Here is a 17,670-nt window from a genome sequence, read left to right on the forward strand (position 1 = left end):
CAAAATAATTCAAACCCTTACTTCCCACCCATCAATTTTAAGTTTCCTAATTGTTATTCTTATCACGTTTCTCTCCACTTTCATCTATCTTATAGACAGCATCATGCCTGAACTATTATGTTATCATAGTTTAACACAATGCCTTACTTACAACAGATGCACAATATATTAGTGATAAATAAATCTGTTCCAGGTAATTCAGAAAACCATTCTTCTAAAAAATATCAAGTAATTATCTAGTGCATATTAAATTAAATCCAAACTATTCAACTTAACCATTCAAGGTTCTCTACAATGTGGAAACAACCTAACTTCCCTAATGTTACTTTCAATTACTTCCCTCACATATACCAAACAGATTACACAAACTGAAGTATGTTTTAATCCCTAAATATAACTTATTTTCTCACCTCCTTGGCTTCTCATCAAGCCAGTGGGTCCATCTGCAGTGCTCTCCACCACCCCTTCTTTTGGCCCCCAGTGAAATTCTTTTGAAATCCTACCTACTCTTCAGTGTCCATCAGATATGCTACACCCTTTAGGGAACTTTCCCAGATCTCTCCAGCTGCATATGATCTCTTTTTCTTCCTTGATATCCATATTTGGTTTTAAGGTTCTCAAGTTTCAAATAATATACCTCTAACCTAATTATTTAATATTTCTCATACCATATTTTCATTAGTCTCTAGGTTCCTATGAAACAGTAATTTTATTTTACATACCTTTCTATCACTAAAGCCCCTGGCATAGTGCCTTACATAAAGATGGTGCTCAATATACTGCTTAAGCTGAATTCTGTGAAGACACTGTTCCAAAACTATTTTCTAACAACAGTTGCTAAGGAAATACAAATACAAGAGTAAATGACCCAATAATCCAAAGTAATTATAGAAGTTATTAAGATTCCAAAAATAAACGTAATAAATCAAAACATAAGAAAAACATCTGAAAATAAAAATACAGATTCAGCAATCCCTTTCAACTTGCTAGAAAAATTTCTGGAATAAGAGACTGCATTACTTAGAAAGTGGAGACCTAGAGGGAAAAAAATCAGGTTAGAAAAATAAGATTGAAATTGACTATAAAAGCATTTATAAGACTTCTTATATTCTCAAACAAAATTTAAACAAACTATACAAACTAAAGAATTTTATAAATCTTAAATCTTGAATAATGGATACTGTAACATTAATTTCTATCTATTTTGATCCCAAGATGACTTCTTAAGATGATAGTGATGGTATATCACACAAAGAATGTCAGTAATACAGGATTGTAGTCAGGGAAACAAACTTTTTGGACACTTTTCTTCCTCTAATTAACAAAACTACATATGTTCTAAGTATTGTAATTATAATTCAGTATGTTTAATTTTGTATCCCTGACTTCAATCAGTATCACTGGCTATCAAATAAGTAAGTGGCATCCTTACCTCTATCCTTCAGAAGAAAATAAAGTACAGGTAGACTAACATTTTGTGAAGGTGGTCTTGTACATTTTAGAGGGTTGCAGCAAACCCTTAAGTCTTTCTCATTCATATCATGAGGAAACAGATTTTCATCACTTATAAATAAAGGTTGATGTACAACATGGGAAATTGAGAAACTTTTACATTCAGACTCCTTAAAGTACTAAATCATTGATTACCTATCCTTATGATGGAATGATGCAAAATCAACACTTCAAGGTTATTACCCGAGTACTTCATCACATGGCATCATATGGAGAGTCTAGAACTACACTGTCCAACACAATAGTCATAAGCCACAGTAGTCTATTGAAATTTAAATTTCATTTTTTAAGTGAAAATTAAAGACCTGGCAGCTCTGTAAGCCTAATTTCAAGTATTCAAAAGCTCCATGTGATACTGGCTACCATACCAAACAGTACAGAATTATACAACATTTCTATGATCACAGGAAGTTCTACTGGATAGCAATGGTCTAGAAAGCTAATAATCTGACTTATGTAGTAAAAACGGTTTGTTATATTTTACCTGACAAGTCTTATATTTTTAAACTCATGATCAACAGAAGTAGCTCCTCTTTTTTTATGTAAATTTCAAATAACTATTATTTGATTACAGTTGGAACCAGCTCTTATACCTTATACAAGACATGCCAAATTTCTTCCCACCTCTGTCTCTTTTTGGTCCATTCTTTGGCTTGTTCTTCACTTTGAGTGCCAACTTAAATGTTACTGCCTTAGACAAGCCTTCTCTGACCTTTCTACCAAAAATGGGCCCCAGCCATCACCACACTACATACACATTAATCTCTATCTCAGCACCCTGTTTATTATGTTCACAGGATATTACAGTTTTCATTCAATCATTCATTCATTCATTTATTCATATCTCTTCCACTGAAGAAGGATCTTTTTTCTTATCTTATTCATAGCTCTGTCCCCAGAGCTTACTTAGCAAAGGAATATACTCAAAATTTGTTGAATTAATATATTAATGTTTATTATATTAGTGAATCGGTAAGTAAATTTGCACTATGACTGTCTTTCCTCTACAACCAACTCGTACCTCCTGACATCATGCTTTTTTATTTATTTATTCTTTCCTCTTCTTTCCAGTTTATGTGTTTCCTTTCTTTCCCAGCAGACTACCTCTCAATTTTTTTTTTAACTTTAATTTTGAGTTCAAGGGGTAAAAAGTAGAAAAAGTCCCAACCTAGAAGAGGAAGATATTTTTAGGAGAGCTTTTAGAGAAAATAAACTTATTTTTAATATTCCACCCGGTCCCTCCAGCAAGTACAAAGAGAACAAAAACACGAATCCCACCCCTCAGTACACAAATGTACTAGCATGGTATAGACTGCAAAGAAGATTCAATTAGCTTGCTTGTGAGAAAAGGCAGGGATTCAATGGGGAATAAAAAATTGGGAAAAAAAATGGGAGAAGAGGAGTATTTCCCATTCACTTTCTTGAATAAAATATTTTACTTATCTTTGAATATTTGTCATCCAGTGCCCACTACTACACTCTCAGAGAGCAATGTTACTTGAAACACTTTATTTATATAAAAAACACAAAATAATCAAAGAAAGACAACTAAATTTGAAAATAACTTGAAGGGATCACTCAAGAAACTAGTTGCTATTTAAAATATCTTTATAAGGTTACATACAATTAAAAGAAGGGAAAATATTTTTTAAAAGATGAATAAATTATGAAAGTATTGTGAACCAAATACATTAAATATACAAGCTACTCAACACATTGGAAGAGTCCAACTTTCAGTTTAAATCCAAAGAATTTATACATCATTAGTTACTATAAATGTATCATTTCCCCAAGAATACTATACAAAATACCTTAAGGTAATTCATAAAACTTATACTTTGATCCAAAAGAAGTTGAAATAATCAGTATGTAGTAAAAGTACTTAAGAATTTTAACTATCACTTACAGTAGTTTCTATAGAAAACCATGTTTGAAGTTCCAGCTTAAAATATAAGAAATAAATATCAAACTCTGAAGCTTTGTTTTTTCAATATTAGAAAAAGGTTTCATAAAATACGTCCATTTAACACAAGTCCTGGAAATTTTATGGTACCTAGTGTGAGAAAGAAGGGACACTTCATTGGAATTTTATCCCTAAAAATAGAACTAAAAAGCATGAACTATTTGTATTTCCCAAGTGATCATGACTCTTGACGTCTCCACTTTCAATGTATTTGGCACATGGAGCTCAAATGATGCAAGAAGATAAGTAGGTAAGAGCGAAGAAGAGGAAGGATATAGTTGTTTCATTAAGTCAACAAGTATTTATTAAATATTTATTGTATCTAACAAGAACTTTTCTAGAAACTTGGAAAATGCAGCTGAACAAAAAAGGCAAGCAAATTTTTAAAGAATTTCTGTTGCTAGTAGCAATGACTAAAGCTACAGTGACAAGAGATCTGAGCCAGTGCTCCTGGGTCCCATTTTCTCTTTGATAAAGGGTTCCTCCTACTTCTATGTCATTCTTTACTACAAAACAAACAGAAAACAAAAATAAAACAAAAAAAGAAATCCCCCTGAGCATTTTATCAGAAACCAGAATAATGTTTCTGGGGTGAAAAAAACCCCAAGAATGCACTACATGTGGCCAAGGATGTGGACCTTTCTGCTAGAAAGCAGATTAAACTCCCTTTCATGCTCTCATATGACCTCCCCTCTCACTATTGCAAACTGTGCAGTGAAAGGCAAGACCCATGGGGATTGGAGTCTTGAGACAGCAACATGTTCTGAAGAGATGGTAGACTACAGAGGAATCTTAGGCAGTAACAACATACTAACACTAAAAATAAGAAATAGAAATCAAGATTTGATCATATGATGACAAAAACAGTGTATGTAAAATAAGAAGGTGTACCTTCAGAGAATTAAGTCTACAATTTCACTAAAAAGTACTCTATTATGTAAGGGAAAACCTGTTGCTTGCTATGTTACTATCAGGTTTTAATTAATTATAATCACGATACACAATTCAAGTGCATCTAAAGGGCCACCTAGAGTCATTATTTTATCTGTTAAAACCATCTTTCATAAACAAATCAGCCATAGATTCCAGTAGATATGATGCAATACCATGTCTAGAGGTCTTCTCAGGTTTTAAAATCAATCTTGCCAACTAAAAATTGGCACTTGCCACCTGCCTCTGCTTGGATGAAGTCACGAGCTGCTACAGACACTGACCTCCAACACTCCCTGAAAGGAGTGCAGGGTGGAGATCAGGAATGTGGCACTCTATGCTCTGGGAAAACTGGCAGAACAGGCCTTCAGATAGGTAGATATTTTCAGGAGAAGATTTTGAGCCCAAATTCTTGCATCGCCTCATATGCACTAAAATCATTATTGGTGACATCTGTTCCTTGTGACTAGCAGCAAGCCTCTGCCTAAATGTGTGCTTGACTGCATATAAGCCACCTTCATATTATAATAGTGAGTTCCCCCCTGCCTCTTTGGAGCAGTTCCTCAGAGCTACCTGAGATGCTGTCTTCAGGGCTATAGTCCTCATTCTACCCCAAATAAAACTTAACCCACAACTCTCACATTGTGTGATTTTATCTCAGTGATTTTATCTTTTGTCTGAATCCTCCCTTCAGGCATGTTCTATATGACATTAAGCAGAAGCAAAAGAATCTAAGAATCTGAGCAAAAGTTAGCGACTGTTGGATTATGAAGATTCTCTAACACCTAGTATCTTAAAAACAACTTCTTTTTAATATCTCAACAGCAATTTCAGTTTAATTTACAAAATTCATTTATGCCAAAAGCAAAGCACTTCTTTGCTGTTTCAGTAAAGAACTACCACTAATCCAGCAGCTATTTTTCTTTTAATATTCTCTAACTCTACGTCCACCAGTACATATACCTTATTGGTCAAAAAAAAATTTTTAACACATTATTTAAACAAAAACATACACCCAAGGAAAGATATAATAAAACAATGTCATATATTATTTACTGGGTTAGTTTATGCTTGTCATAATTTATGAGAATTCAGAGAGTTCACATTTCCAACTGGCTATATTCTGAAAAACAATTTTAGGATGTTTCAAAAGTCTAATCAATTCTCATTTTAGAATTCTAACATGTGAACACCATAGATAATACATAAGCTTCAACTCTGGGGGGAAGAAAGGCAATTTCTACGGTCAAGGAATTTATATTCATTAAGCAAAAACACAAGTAGTCTTCCTTGTAAGAAGCAAAGCATTAAACAAACTTTCAACATCACATGGAATAATCTTAAATAGAATTCATTTTGCACTCATTCATAGATTATTTGCAATCAAATTTTAACTTAGTTTATTAGACCTCAATTTAATTTACATACCTGTACTGATGAATATTTGAAAAAATTTTCCATTTGATATTGCCTAAGAATGTCATTTAATCTTTGATCTGAAACAAAAAGAAAAACCAATTTGTAGTTCATTAGGCAATACTCAATTTTTAAAAAATAGAAATAACATAGATATTATTTGATATATGTAATACAAAACTGCTAGTCTTCACTGCTATTCAAAATAAAATGAATCCTCAGTTTTCACACACCATTTTAAAATTTAAGAATAGGCTATTCTATGACCATCATTCAAAAGTCCACAAATTACAAATGCTGGAGAGGCTGTGGAGAAAGGGAACCCTCCTACTCTGCTGGTGGGAATGTACTTTGGTGCAGCCACTGTGAAGAACAGTATGGAGATTCCTCAAAAGACTAGGAATAGAATTACCATATGACCCAGGGATCCTGCTCCTGGGCATATATCCAGAAGGAACCCTACTTCAAAAAGACACCTGCACCCCAATGTTCATAGCAGCACTATTTGCAATAGCCAAGACATGGAAACAGCCTAAATGTCCATCAACAGATGACTGGATAAAGAAGATGTGGTATATTTATACAATGGAATACTACTCAGCCATAAAAAAGACAACATAATGCCTTTTGCAGCAACATGGATGTCGCTTGAGAATGTCATTCTAAGTGAAGTAAGCCAGAAAGAGAAAGAAAAAATACCACATGAGTTCGCTCATATGTGGAATCTAAAAAAAAAAAAAAAAAAAAGAACACAAATACAGAACAGAAACAGACTCATACACATAGAATACAAACTTGTGGTTGCCAAGGGGTAGGAGGGTGGGAAGGGACAGACTGGGAGTTCAAAATTTGTAGATATTGACAGGCATATGCAGAATAGATAAACAGGATTATACTGTATAGCACAGGGAAATATACACAAGATCTTGCGGTAGCTCACAGAGAAAAAAAATGTGACAATGAATATATGTATGTTCATGTATAACTGAAAAATTGTGCTCTACAGTGGAATTTGACACATTGTAAAATGACTATAATTCAATAAAAATGTTAAAAAAAAAAAAAGAATAGGTCATTCTACGCACCTAGGCCAACTACTAACAGCAGGAAAAAAAGAGCTGCAAGAACTAATTTTTCTGACCCTATAAATTTTAATTCTCAGTCTTTCTTGGCTTGATCTTCAGGTTACTGGAAGGCAAAAAATATTCTCCACATTTATTTTTCTCGTCCCTGCTACTAGAAGTGAAAAGAGTTGGAAAGATAAGGCTGTAACTATACATCTTCAGAAATTAAAATCTGCTGAAATTCTCTTCCAGGACAAACCTCCACACTACAGAGAAACTGCAGAACAAAGTATCCAAATTAAGCAGGGATGGGCAAGAGACAATGGAAAAGAAGGTCCAGAAAAGGCCAGAGCTCTCAGTAAGTGCAAGGTGATATTTTTATTTGCATCAAGAAAAGAAACATACAATAGAACACAGCAGCCAACAAATATACTATGAATGAACAATGTCCCCTGCAAATCAGTAAACAAAAGATGTGGGGGCCATCAGCCACTGCAGTCATCCCCAACTGTGCACCCTGAGGAAATTCAGGATGGAGAAAAGCAGGATACTGGCCGTAGATAGTTAAGGTGCATATCAAAGGAATGATTTCAATGAGTCCAGACTTTTGCATCTTCCCATTCATAAAAGAGTGCAAAATTCATTAACTTGAGATGTCTGGTTCTTCTTTAATTAATAGTAATCTTTTGATGTTCCAACTACCTGGACTTGGTTGGAAAAACTCCTATATATCCTGGCTCCTCCCTTACCTCGTCAGAACAATCCCTCAGAGCTATCTGAGAGGCTGTCTCCCAGGTTAAGTCCTCAGTATGTCTGCTGAATAAAACGTAAGTCTCAAATTTTAGGCAGTACATTTTTTTCAATCGACAGTACAAAATTCATTCTTTCAAGATCACATGAACATTTAAAACTCATAATTTGCTGACAAAAGAGTAAGTCTCAATAACTGTCAAACGACTGTAACTCCATAGGAGAAGAATACACCACTCTAAAATATGCCTCTTTAGCATAAGTATTATTTTAGGCTCATTATTTTTAAGAAATAGCAGACATAGGAAAAACTCTGAAAACTGAGAAATTATCCTTTTGTAAATACTTTAACATTTATGAGAGAAAACTCCATTTATATTTCCCTTTCTATACCAGAAAGAGAAAGAGGACTCTAACAATAGGGAAGGCAACAACTTAAATCTGCATAACAACCTCACCCTCATTTACTGGTCTTTTCCTGGTAACTTCTCATAACTGCCTACTCTTTCCCCACTAACATCTTCTTTTGTCTTTAGCTGAAGATGTTATTTAAGATTGTAATCTTCAGCCAAGGAAAGAGTTTTTCTCAGGTTTCCTGGACCTCTCTAATGCATACAGAATGTATACATGTTACTAAACTTGTTTTTTCTCCTGTTCATCTGTCTTTTATGGGGGAGAGAGGGGAGGTTCAGGTAAGAACCTAGGAGGGTAGAGGAAAATTATTTTTCTTCCCCTACAAAGCCAAAGACAGTGTATTACCTGATAATAGTGCAATTTGGCTAGAATCAAGAAATTAAAAAATAAAGATCTCCATACATTATGAAGTTAAGAAATTTCTTTTCAATAACTCACTGGTCTCAGGAGGAATTGCAAAACAAATCTGAAAGTATTTTGAACTGAATGATAGTGAAAATGTAGTACCTCGGAACTTCTTAAAGAGGAAAAAACTGCACAGCCAAGAAAACCATCAATAAAATGAAAAGACAGCCAACTGAAAATAATTGCAAATAATGTACTTGATAAGGGGCTAATATCCAAAATACAAAAAACTCATACAACTCAGTAGCTAAAACAAACAATCCAATTAAAAAATGGACAGATTATCTGAATAGACATTTTTCCAAAGACATGCAGATGGCCAACAGACACATGAAAAGATACTTAACATCATTAATTATCAGGAAAATGTAAATCAAAACCACAATAAGATATCACCTTATTCCTGTTAGAATGGCTATTATCAAAAAGACAAGAAATAACAAGTGTTGGTGAGGACATGGAAATGTATACTGTTGGTAGGAATGTAAACTGATGCAACTACTATGAAAAACAGTATGTAGGTCCTCAAAAAATTAAAAATAGAACCACCATATGACCCAGCAATTCCACTTTTGAGTATTTACCCAAAGAAAATGAAAACACTAACTTGAAAAGATATATGCACCCCCATGTTCACTGCATCATTATTTACAACAGCCAAGATATGGAAACAACCTAAGGGTCCATTGTTGGATGAATGGATAAAGAAACTATGGTATGTATACAATGGAATATTACTCAGCCATAAAAAATAATTTGCCACCTGTGACAATATGGATGGACCTCAAGAGCATTAGCTAAATGAAATAAGTAACAGAAAGACATGATTTCTCTTACATGATTCCACATGTTAAAAAAAAAAAAAAGAAAAAAAGAAAAGAAAGAAAGGGAGGGGAAGGGAAGAGAAGGGAAGGGAAAGAGTAAAAGGAAGGAAAGGGAATGAAGGAACCAAGCTCATCAATTCAGAAAACAGATTGGTTGGGGTAAGAAGTGGAGGGTGGGGGCAGGGAGATGGATGAACTGGATCTTTTTAAAAAAATAAACTTAGAATAAAGTTTTTTTAAAAAGAAAAAAAGACATGAAACCTTCTTGAAAGCAATGAAAGAAAAACCAATTGAGATATATTCCTTGCTCATGATCAAAAGCCACAATATTATTAAGATGTCAATGCTTCTTTTTTTCTGGATATTTCTTTTTTTTAAATTTACATATATGTACTGTTCATTGTTTCTAAGAACAGTTCCGAGCTTTAGCTTTTTAAACTTACATAGTTATCAAAGGAATAAAGCCAACCACAAGATAAGAATAGAATCAATGCTTCTTAAAATGATTTACAGATCCAGTGCAAGCCCAATAAAAAAATCTCAGCAAGCCATTTTGTAGATATCAACAAACTTGTTTAAACACGGCATTGAGTAGTCTAGACAACACCGATGAAGAAGTTAATGAACTCACATTTTCCAATTTCAAGATTTACTATAAACCTAAAATAATCAAGAGAGAACAGAATGTTAAACAAACAGACAAATAACAGATAAATGGAACACAATAGAGACTCTACTAACAGATCTATGCAAATACAGACAACTTGACCTTGGTCAAAGGAATAAAGGAACATCAACACAGAAAAGATCAACTTTTAGTCTTTAGTCATCTTCAACAAATGATGATGCTACAAACGGATGACCATAAGGAAATAAATAAAGACAAAAACTCTGCCCCTTAGACATCAGTTCACTCAAAATCATTCATTCATTTTATATTTAAGACAATTAATCATTGTCTTAAATATAAAAAAAAAAAAGACTACAAAAATGACAGTAGGCGAAAATCTACGTGAGTTATAGTTTGATAATTAGTTTTCACACACAACACAAAAAGCACAATCCAGGAAAGAAAAACATTGATAACATGTACTTTATTAAATTTAAAATGTCCACTCTGTGAAAGACAATGTTCAAAGAATGGTAAGACAAGCCCCTAACTAGGAGAATATGCCTTCAAAACACATAAATGAAGAAAGATTTGCATGCAAAATACTCTAAGAACTAGAAAATCTCCACAATAAGAAAACAAACCCAAATTAAAACAAATAGGTCAACATGAGTATTACCTTACTGAAAATTATACATAAATGTGAACTAAGTATGTATAAATTGATCAACATTGGGGAATTACTGGAAAAGGATATGCATTGTGCATTATGGAGAAGTAAATTAAAATACCAATGAGATACCCTACTCAAAAAATAAAAATAAAAAATAAAATGAAATATGGCGGAAATGTAATGAGAATAGCTAATACATTTGCCAAAGAAGAACAGAGGGGAAGACTTGTTCAACAAGATACCAAGATTTATTTTAAAGCTATAGTCATTTAGATTGGGTGATAGTCATATAAGGATGAACAAAACTGACCAATTGAAGAGAATCCAGAATCCAGGAAAATACATATATATATTGTGATCAAAGGGGCACTCCAGAGCTGTGAGGGGGGAAGGACTTTTTGTAAGTGGTTCTGGGTCAACTGGATATCCTCACGGAAAAGAACAAAACATCATCCATAAAAATCAATTCTATGTGAATTGGCAATCTAACTGTGGATGCCAAAACAATACATTCTAGATGAGAACAGAGAGTATCTTTATAGCCTTACAGGAGAAAAAGGTATTTTTAAATCAAAACACAAAAAGCACTAACCATAAAAGAAAAATATGATAAACTGGACCACATTAAAATTAAGAACTTCTGATCATCAAAAAAGAGACTGTTAAGAGAGTAAAAATGCTAGCTACAAACATGGAGAAGATATTTCTAACACATATAACTGACAAAGGGCTTATTTCTAGAATATACAAAGAACGTTTATCAATTAGAAGGCAGACACTCCTAAAAGCAAGACTTGAATGAGTACTTCACAAAAAGTTTACTCAGGTGGTCAATAAACATAGAAAAGCTGCTCAACCTCAGATATCAGGAAAATACAAACTAAAATTATAATAAAGAGCTAAGATTAAAAAACAAATGTTGACAACATGGAATAAAGAAAGCTCCCATACACTGCTAGTCAGAGTGTAAATTAGTACAACTTTAAGATTAAACAAACACATAATTCCTAGGAATATACCCAACCAAAATGTGGGCACTTGAGCTCTAAAGGACATGACAAAATATATTGATAAAAACACTATTTTCAATGGCCCCCCAAACTGGAAACAACTGAAAATATCAAAAGAAAAATGGATAAAAGTGATAAATTTATAAACTGATTATTCTACAGCAATGAAAATGAGCATATTACATCTACAAGCAAGAATATGAATAAATCTCAAAAACGTAATACTGAATGAAAGAAGCCAAACATGGAAGGATACACAATTTATGATTCTGTTTATGATTCCATTTATATAAATTTCAAACAGAGGCAAAACTAAATCACAGGGTAAAATTAAAAATACTGGTTATCTTTGAGTATCTTGGGAGATGGGGGAGAGGTTATGATTACAAGAGGGCTTCTAAGGTCTTAGCAACATTTTATTTTTTGATCTGGGTTGTGGTTAAGAGTTTTGAGATTTGTAACAATTCTATTAGTTTTATATTTGTTTTCTCTACTTTTCTGCATATGTTATATATAAGCAAATATACATATATATGCACAAATACATTAACTATATATATCAATAAACAAACATATATCACGTACACACAGATAGTGTACATATTCTACATTGTTACCTTCAGATAAGTTTCTTCCTTGAAAGCACACATAATTTAGTGGAGAAATATGACAGATACACGTGAGTCTGATAAAGGAATAAGTAATTATAAAAATAATTTAAATAATTTTTAACTTTTTATTGAGTTTAAAAGGAATTATCCTTTTTTGTTATCCTCAGAACTTTTAAGAAAGTTGCTCGACACAGCTCTAAAATTAGGATCTAGTTTCTGCTTATTACTCTTCAGTCTCAAAAGGAGACTGGAGATATGGTCAGGGATATAATAATTCCAATACAAACTACTACTTTTTCTGATACATTTTTCAAATAAGAAGAAATACTAAATCTGAGTTCTCAGTAATTAAACAAGGTTAAGAAGTCAATTGTGCATTAATGAAGAAAACAAAATCTTCATACACTGACTTTAATCAGCAGAGTTTTACTGTAATTTAAATCTAGTATTTCCTTTATTCAACAAGCACTTATCTCATTGTTTAATTTGCGTTTTCTGAATTACTGATGAGATTGACACCTTTTCATATTTTTAGTAGCTCTCCAGGATTTTATTTTTTGTAAATGGCCTCTCCAGGTTTTATTTTTTTTTTGTAAAAAAACCATTTTTCTATTAGTATGAATGTGTTTTTGTTTGTGAAAGATCTCTTTAAATTCTGGATGGTAATCAACTCTTGGTCATGTTTACTGTAAATATATTCTCCCTTTCTGTGGATGGGCTAGTCATTATATTGATGATGTTGTGATATCCAAGTTTTTATTTCTAGTGTAATCTATTCATACATATTTTCCTTTCAGTCAAAAATGTTTATTGAAGAAATCTTCTATCCTGAGATCATAAAGACACCCTGTTAAATTTTTTTCTGTAAGTTTAAGAGAATTTATTCCTTCAATCAACCTGGAGATGATTTTTCTATATGGCGTGAGAAAGATGTCAGAAAGATATCTTTATTATTTTTACTATCTCATTTGGAAAGCCAATTATCCTAGCATCATTTGCTGAACAGTCTAGATTTGTGTTGTTTGTTCTTTCAGATGTTCGTGGATACGTGTGTTTGTTTCTGTGCTAACTGATCTATATATTTAACTGCCAATATAATATTGATTTAAAAATTGTATGTTTATAATAAGTCTTAATAGTAAAATAAAATTTCCCATCTTGATGTTCTTTAAAACCCTTTTGGTTATTCTTAGCTCTTCCACATAGATTTTAGAACCATGTTGTCAAAACTAGGTTTGGCATTGCATTCAATCTACTCATTAATTTATGAGATAACTGACACATTTATGTCTACTATATTGAGCGCTCAAATTCATAAATTTGATGTTTCTCCATTAATCTAGGTCTTCTCTTATGTATTTAATTTTCTAATAATTTTATAACTACCCTTTCGTTGCTAGGATGAACCCAATATGAAGATGACTGTATGTTTATATAGGTATCTATACACAATTTATATTCATTGCTGGATTCAACTTATTAATATTTTATTTAAGATTTTAGTTTCTATGTGCATAAGTGAAACAGGCTTATAAGTTTTCTTTCATGCAAGTGTCTTTGCCGGGTAGTAGTTAAGAACAGACACTGGAACTTGACTGCCTGGGTTCAAGTCCCAGCTCAGTTACTTACTAGCTATGAATTAACCTTGAATTTGTGGTGGTACTTATCTAGGAGGTTTTTATCTATGGTTATTAACAGTTGGGTATGAGAACTGAAAGGCAACTAGGTATAAGGTGTTACTGGACATGTGCTACAGAAAAGCAGGGGCATAGTCATACTACTAACAAGAAAGCAGATGGACCAGTGGGCAACTGTTACAGTCTGTGTAAGAAAGTAGTAAAACACAAGCTGGGAAAGAGTTAAGGAAATGGTAGAAAATGAAGGGTTCAACAAATAGAGGTCTTGATGAAGTCAAAGAACAGTTACAGTGGGAGTAAGATATTTGTGTTTCAAAAGGAGGTCAATTTGAATAGGATTTTCACGCTCAAGATAAAGTTAACAAGAACCACTTTCCCACCTGACACAACCAAAAAACAAACAATTGAAACAAGGGTTTGCAAGACAGGAGACATCAGACAATGATAATGACAGACACAAAACAAATGAGATGAGCCCTAAGGATCACCCCAGCTTAATGACCTGAGAGACATTTCAGGCCGTAGAACAGAGGGGGAAAATGCAGCAGAGATCAGCAGACTCTCCGAGTTAAGGAGACGAAGTTGAGACTCAGTGGAAAACAATTAAACTAGAATTGGCAGGGCAAAGAATAAGAGAGAAAGCTGCACAGAGAGAGAACTCCATATATGTACCACCTGTAAAGGGTCTTTCTTGCACAACAGAGTACTGAATAACTCTCTATTAAAGAAGTTGAATCTGTAGTTTAAAATCTTCCTACAAAGGGAACCAATTGGCTTCACCGGTAAATTCTACCAACATTTAAGGAAGAAATAATACCAATTCTACACAAATGTATCCCAGAAAACTGAAGAGGGCAAAATATTTTCCATTAAGCCAACATTACCTGATACCAAAACCAGAAAAAGACATAAGAAAAAAAAATTTAATGTAAAATCTAAAACTACAAAACTTGTAGAAAAGCGCACAGAGGTAAATCTTTACAGCCCTGGGTAAGGTAAAAATTTCTTATATATGGCACATTCATTAAAGAATAAATTGATGAATTGAACTTCATTAAAATTAAAAACTTCTGCTCTGTAAAAGACACTCTTAAGAGAATAAAAAGGAAAACAAAAGAGTCCATCCCCAATGCTCATAATCCCCACTACAAGAATAAATTCTTCATTCCTTAGTTTGATATACAAGTCTCTCTTCGAACAGGTCCCTAAGGACTATCAGATCTCACTTCCCAGATGGAGAGGGAAGAATGGTGTCCTGCAAATGCTAGAACAAATGAAAAGAGGCTCAAAAAGGAATAGAAGTCAACGCAGAGAATACACAGGTAGGTGGGAGAAAGGCAATCGATCTATATTTACCTGAGCTGGTGTTTAGCAGGTCAACTAATGTGGAGGTCATCCACTAGCTGTAACTGGCATGTGAGATCCAGTTAAAGGAAAAAGGGGGAGGTTCACAGACATCCAAAACTCATTATCATCTCTTCATGAAAATCTTACCATTCTGTACTCCAATTTCCTGAATAAGCAGTTATTTTAAGCCTCCAAGCCTTTGTTTCTTCCGCTCCCTCCATGTAAGGACTCCCTTCTTCCACTCATTTGTCTTCTGGTGAACTACCACTCATTTTTCAAAAAATAATTTACAATGCTTCTACCATTCTCTCTGGTATTTGGATTTCAGTTTTAAGAATTCTGGCTGATGCATTCCTCTGAAACATAGTTTTTACTCCCCACCCCAACCAAACTCCTCAGCACCAATTCTCCCACACCACACAGATGGTGGCCAGTTAATCCTCTTTATTGGAAAAGGGTATTTCCATTTCAAACCTAAGAAACCTAAGAAATAATCCTAATGTTACCAATATAGGGTCATTAATGATTTTAGATAATATACACTGTGCACTTAATATGTGCTAAGCACCATCCTAAGTGCTTTATTTGCATCATCTTAATCCTCACAATAAACCCTTAAGGGTTGTTGTGCTATTATACCCATTTTACAAATGAGAAAACAGACACGGAGAAGCAGCTAAGTAACTTGCCCAAGGTCAAAGACCTGGAAAGAGACAAAGCTAAAATATGAGCCCAGGCTGACTGAATCCAGAGGTTAAGTTCTTAACCACTGGCCTATAATGCTTCCAAAATGGAACTTACTACTTTTTTCCTACTCCCCCTGTTCCTCAAGCAAGCCAAAAACCTGAGGTGTCCTCTACCTCTTTTGTAAAATCCCTCATCTCCAGTTTCTCTGTACCTACCTTAGTTTACTTCTTACCTGGATAATGACAACAGTCACCTAACTGCACTCTGCTATAACGCGTGTTCCTCATAAAAACCAGCTGGGCTTTTCAAATAAATCACAATCTGATCAAGTTACTCAACTGAATTCCTTTCAGTGATTCCTAAAACCTGTGCAAAGGTCCAAACTCCTTAACACACAGCAGAGGAGGCCCTTCACCATCTAGCCGAATTCTTCCCTTTCAGCTCCACATGCCAGTTTCCTATATACACCATATTCCATTCAAGCCAACGTTCTTTCAAATTTTTTACAAAGCATATTCCTAATCCCTTCAGTGTTGCAAATAGTGTTGTCTGCTTACACAGTTCTTTACCTAGTAAATTCATATTAGTATTTCAAGTTTCAGCACAAATGGCACCTTCCTTGACCACAGTAAATTATAACCCTGTAATTGTTAATATTTGTTTAGCCCTATGTGTCGGACACTATGATAAATCCTTTATATATTTTAACACTCATTTAATCATTCCAACAACCCTGTGAGGAAACTGAGGCAAAAAAGGTTAGTCGTTGCTACCACTTCAGCATATATATGGAATTTACAGATTTTCCTCCTCAAATTAAATTCTTGGAGGATAGAACAGTCCTCCTTACTGTGTAGTATCTATGCTTGTATAGCGCTTGGCACGTAACAGAAACAGGAAGCGCTCAATAAACAATCTTTGAACAAATGGCCAGAGCTGTGCTTCTAGGTTCTAACTGCAGCTGGAAACTATTCTGGCCATTAGCCCTCTAATTTCTCCAGAGCATGCGAGGAGCATAACAAACATGCCTGTAACAGAGTACCATATAAGCGTAAGGAACCTGTATTTACCAAACGGTTTTAAAGTGTATACACATCCTCATATATACCACCAAGCTTTTTCTGCAGCTTTTTAAAGTTTTTGCAAATTTTTAGGCACCAAACAGGCACTCAGAAAACATTAGTTAACAATGACGATATTAAACATTACATTTAAGAATTCTCAATCAAGGAATATAGAGCTTACTTTGTTCTCGCGGGAAGTCGATTTCTGTGTCTATTTGGATACAATTTTAGTTTGGAGCATTCACCACCTTTTCTCAAAAAGACACAAACCTCGCTGTGCGGGAAAACAAAAGTAAGGCAACGCTTCGGAGGTTGTTTGGCACTAGAGCAGTGTAATTAGCATCCTACTCACGCGGCGTCAATAGCCCCGCGGCGTCTCCTTCCCCAGAGTCCCAGCCGAACCCCTCGCTCAAAAGACACTACAAATTTCTGGTTTGCTGGGGACCCGCCACGTGAATTCTGTTCCACGTTCACTCGAATCTCAGCCAGGTGGGAAGAGGGACGCGGGTGGATATATGCGTCCCGCGGGTCACTCGGGGTCGTGTCGAGCCACTCAGGAGAGCGCCGAGGAAGCCGGCGGGCAGCCCGGTGGCGGCGTCCTTGGCAGAACGACGAGCGACTTCAGGACGGCCGGGAAGCCCGAGGCCAGCAGCGGAAGTCCACTCGGCCCGCCCTGCGACTTTGAAACCGGTGCCCCAGACCGCTCCTTGGAGACAGTGACGCCGCCTGCGCCATCACGCTGGCGTCAGCGCT

At 34.6% G+C, this 17,670-nt stretch overlaps 1 protein-coding gene across 12 annotated transcripts in view; it reads right to left on the bottom strand.

Moving 5' to 3' along the window:
• SCLT1 (sodium channel and clathrin linker 1) overlaps positions 1–17,612 on the bottom strand; it is a 168,631-nt gene extending 151,019 nt beyond the window's left edge. For 7 of the 12 annotated variants that reach the window (XR_004313715.1, XR_004313714.1, XR_004313717.1 and 4 more), the window contains exon 1: positions 5,834–5,935. Coding sequence is in view for 4 of the 12 variants with exons in the window: in XM_006180187.3 (XP_006180249.2) it covers positions 5,834–5,935 (102 nt within the window). In the remaining 8 variants the exon portion in view is untranslated. Of the gene's footprint in view, positions 1–410; positions 658–5,833; positions 5,936–17,098 lie in introns of those variants that run through there. The other 5 variants (XM_032463384.1, XM_032463381.1, XM_032463375.1 and 2 more) reach the window with 5 other exon arrangements.
• Positions 17,613–17,670: the final 58 nt, after the last annotated feature.

This window comes from Camelus ferus, chromosome 2 (assembly GCF_009834535.1).
Source record: "Camelus ferus isolate YT-003-E chromosome 2, BCGSAC_Cfer_1.0, whole genome shotgun sequence".
Lineage (NCBI taxonomy): Eukaryota > Metazoa > Chordata > Mammalia > Artiodactyla > Camelidae > Camelus > Camelus ferus.